Genomic DNA, 2975 nt, shown 5'->3' with positions numbered 1-2975 from the left:
GCCTTAGAACAGGGCATGTCAGAGCTGGGAGGGGCCTTAGAACAGGGAAGAGCAAGGAGATGTGGCCCAGGGAGGAGGAGAATCTCACCCAAGGTCCTGGGTCTGTCCTTATGTGGTGAGTGGGTGTGGGGCAGGTTGGTCATAGCTGCCCTCCTTGGGAAGCGCCAGGCTTATGGTGAAGACCAATGGGACATCCAAGGGGTGGCTTTGAGAGGTTAGTGGAAGGGACCAGGAAGGCACCAACTCTTGGCAAAGAGCCGTTGGGATCAAATTAGGGGAGTTTGGTCTGAGACTTCCAGGCTCAAAGGATTGACTTCCAATTCTATTCAAGCCCATTTGGGGAAAATCTGATGTTGCTTTTGGATGCATTGAGCATGAGACGGCTGGGCTGGGGGAGGCTAGGGATGGCAGGGCTGATGTCCAGGCTCTGGGGCAGATGAATAAAGGTCAAGGAAGGCACAGAAGGTGAGCGACCCCAAGGCCCACTAAGCACTGGGTTACAGGCCTGGCCATAGACTTAGCAAGGGAAGGAGGGTGGTAAGGAGGATGGGCCACAGGCAAGACAACAGACAAATATTCTCTCAGCCCAGGGTCAGGGCATTCTCTTCTAGGTTGGGGAGCACCGGGGAGGGGTGGGAGCAGAGGAGGGGAGCACAGGGGAGGGGAGCACCGGGGAGGGGAGCACGGGGGGGGGGGGGAGCACCGGGGAGGGGGGGGAGCACCGGGGAGGGGTGGGAGCAGAGGAGGGGAGCACGGGGAGGGGTGGGGCTGGCCCTTACCGACATTGCATTGAGTGCAGGGCTGGCAGAAGGGCTGTTGGAAGCCCTCACTGAAGAGCTTCCTGTCACAGGGTCTGCACTGGGTGTCTTCCTTAGCCGTACAGCGACTTGTCATCTCAAAGCCTGCGGGCGGCCCAAGGGGAGCCAGCATGAGCAAGGCCACTGTCAGACGGTCACAGGGTACCAGGCCACGGTCTCATCTCCGCAGGCCTCCCCGCCCCCGCCACCTCCCTACCAGCTCGGCCCCTGAAGGACACGATCTCCCACATCCACGCATTTGCGCGAGGCGGCCCACGCCTGGGAAAGTGTGTGTTCATCTTTGCTTCTCAGAATCCCTACCTTCCTTCAAGGCTCAGCTCAGGCACCGCCGCCTCCATGAAGCCTTCCCTGACCCCCCCCCCCCCAGCTGCTGGTGCCTCGTCCCTCCTCTGGACGGATCCTCCCAACTCAACATACTCTGTTAAGAACATATTATGTGTCGGGCACCATGAGAACTGCGAGGGACACAAAAAACTTAACCAGTCCTTGTGGATCAGGTTTAACTATGGGCCTGGAGTGGAGGGAGAAGGGCATCCATGGAGAAAGTATGGTGTGGGGAAAGATGTGTTTTAGTCAGGAGGGACTGGATTCAAATCCTACCTCCAGTGCTTAGTCTCAGTTTCCTTTTCTGGCCTCTGGGGTCCTCCCCTCCCCAGCTCTAGATCTAAGACCCTAGGCACACAAGTCTGATACAGACAAACCCCAGCCCCAGACCAGCCTTCTCTGGCCCGGCACCAAAGTCTATCCAAGGTTCACCTTTCCAGACTTTACCCACTACATGTTTCAACCATCCTGGGCTTTTGGCTCCTTCCCAGGCTGAGTACTCCACTCCCTGCCTCTTCTGCCGCCTCCCTGAGCCCCCAAACCCAGGTGAGGGATGAGACCACCTGTGACCAGGACCAGCTGGCACCGGTGACTCTGGTGGCAGGTCTAAATCGGAGCCTCACAGAAAGAACAGCCCATGTCAAATGGCATTAAACATCACCCTTGTATCATGGAGGGAGCTGGTGACACGGTGGACAAAGCATCCGGAAAGTCCGGGTCCAAAGCACAACTGAGACACTTACTAGTTGTATGACCCTGGGCAAGACACTTAATCTGTCTGCCTTGGTTTCCCCTGTAAAGTGGAGATAATAGCACCCACCCCCCAGGGTTGCTGTGAGGACCAAATTAGGTATTTCTAAAGTGCTTCCCACAGTACTTGGCATACAGAGTAAGTGCTGTATAAAGATGCCTTTTCCCCCACCTCCTTCGTGGAAAGAGCACTAGCTTTGGGTCAAAAGACTTGGGTTCAAATCCCAGCTCTGACACTTACTAGCTGTGTGATCTTGGGCAAGTCTGAGCCTCAGTTTTCCCACCTAAAATACAGGAATAAGGATAATACACAGTCCCCGAATGCTGGATTTGGAGCCCCCAGGCAGTTCTAGGAAAATGACTGGTCCTTAATCCCATAATGCACCTTCCTCCGAGTCTACATCTCTGTGTGTCTTGTTTGTACACAGCGGATGGAATGTTGCCTCCCCACTTAGCCCAGGAGGTCTCTGGGAGTTGCCTGTCTTTGTGTCCCCAGAATTTAGAGCAATAACTGGCACCTAGGTCTTCTCTGATAGAGCTCTGGGCCTGGAGGCAGGAAGAGCCAGGTGAAAATCCAGTCTCTGACATGTACTAGCTGTGTGACCCTGGGCAAGTCACTTGCCCTGTCTGCCTCTGTTTCCCCAGCTGTAAAATGGGGATCATAATAGCACCTATCTCCCAGGGCTATTATGAGGATCAAATGAGATATCTGCAAAGCATGTAGAGTAATGCCTGACGCATGGAAGGCATCAGTTAAATGCCTGTTACCTCCCTCTTTCCCCTAATACATACTTGCCGACTTTTCCTCTCAACTCCCCCCTCTCTCTACTCTGGTGCAGTGTCCCAGATGTGGAATCAGAGGACCTCAGTCTGAATCCCATCCTCTATAATTATTGCCTGCCTGACCTCTAACCTTCTTTGCAAAATAGTCGGGTTCCATTAGTTGACCTTAGAGGTCCCTTCCAGTTTAACCCCGTAATTTTATGAAATCAACTTCCTCTCTCCCTCCAGCCCTGGCTGCTTCCCTCCTCCTCCCTCCCTCCAGCCCTGGCTGCTTCCCCCTTCCTTCCTTCCCTCCAGCCC

General features: G+C 54.8%; 1 protein-coding gene across 1 annotated transcript in view; it reads right to left on the bottom strand.

Moving 5' to 3' along the window:
* TNFRSF4 (TNF receptor superfamily member 4) overlaps positions 1 to 2975 on the bottom strand; it is an 8441-nt gene that overhangs the window by 5189 nt on the left and 277 nt on the right. The window contains exon 2 of the mRNA XM_069078717.1: positions 780 to 902. Within this exon, the coding sequence (XP_068934818.1) occupies positions 780 to 902 (123 nt within the window). The remainder of the gene's footprint in view (positions 1 to 779; positions 903 to 2975) is intronic.

This window comes from Petaurus breviceps, unplaced genomic scaffold (genome assembly GCF_028583685.1).
Source record: "Petaurus breviceps papuanus isolate PSGF00001 unplaced genomic scaffold, PetGlider_PUasm1.0 91041, whole genome shotgun sequence".
NCBI lineage: Eukaryota > Metazoa > Chordata > Mammalia > Diprotodontia > Petauridae > Petaurus > Petaurus breviceps.
The sequence above is the reverse complement of the archived record's forward strand: the minus strand, read 5'-3'. Positions and strand labels throughout refer to the sequence as shown.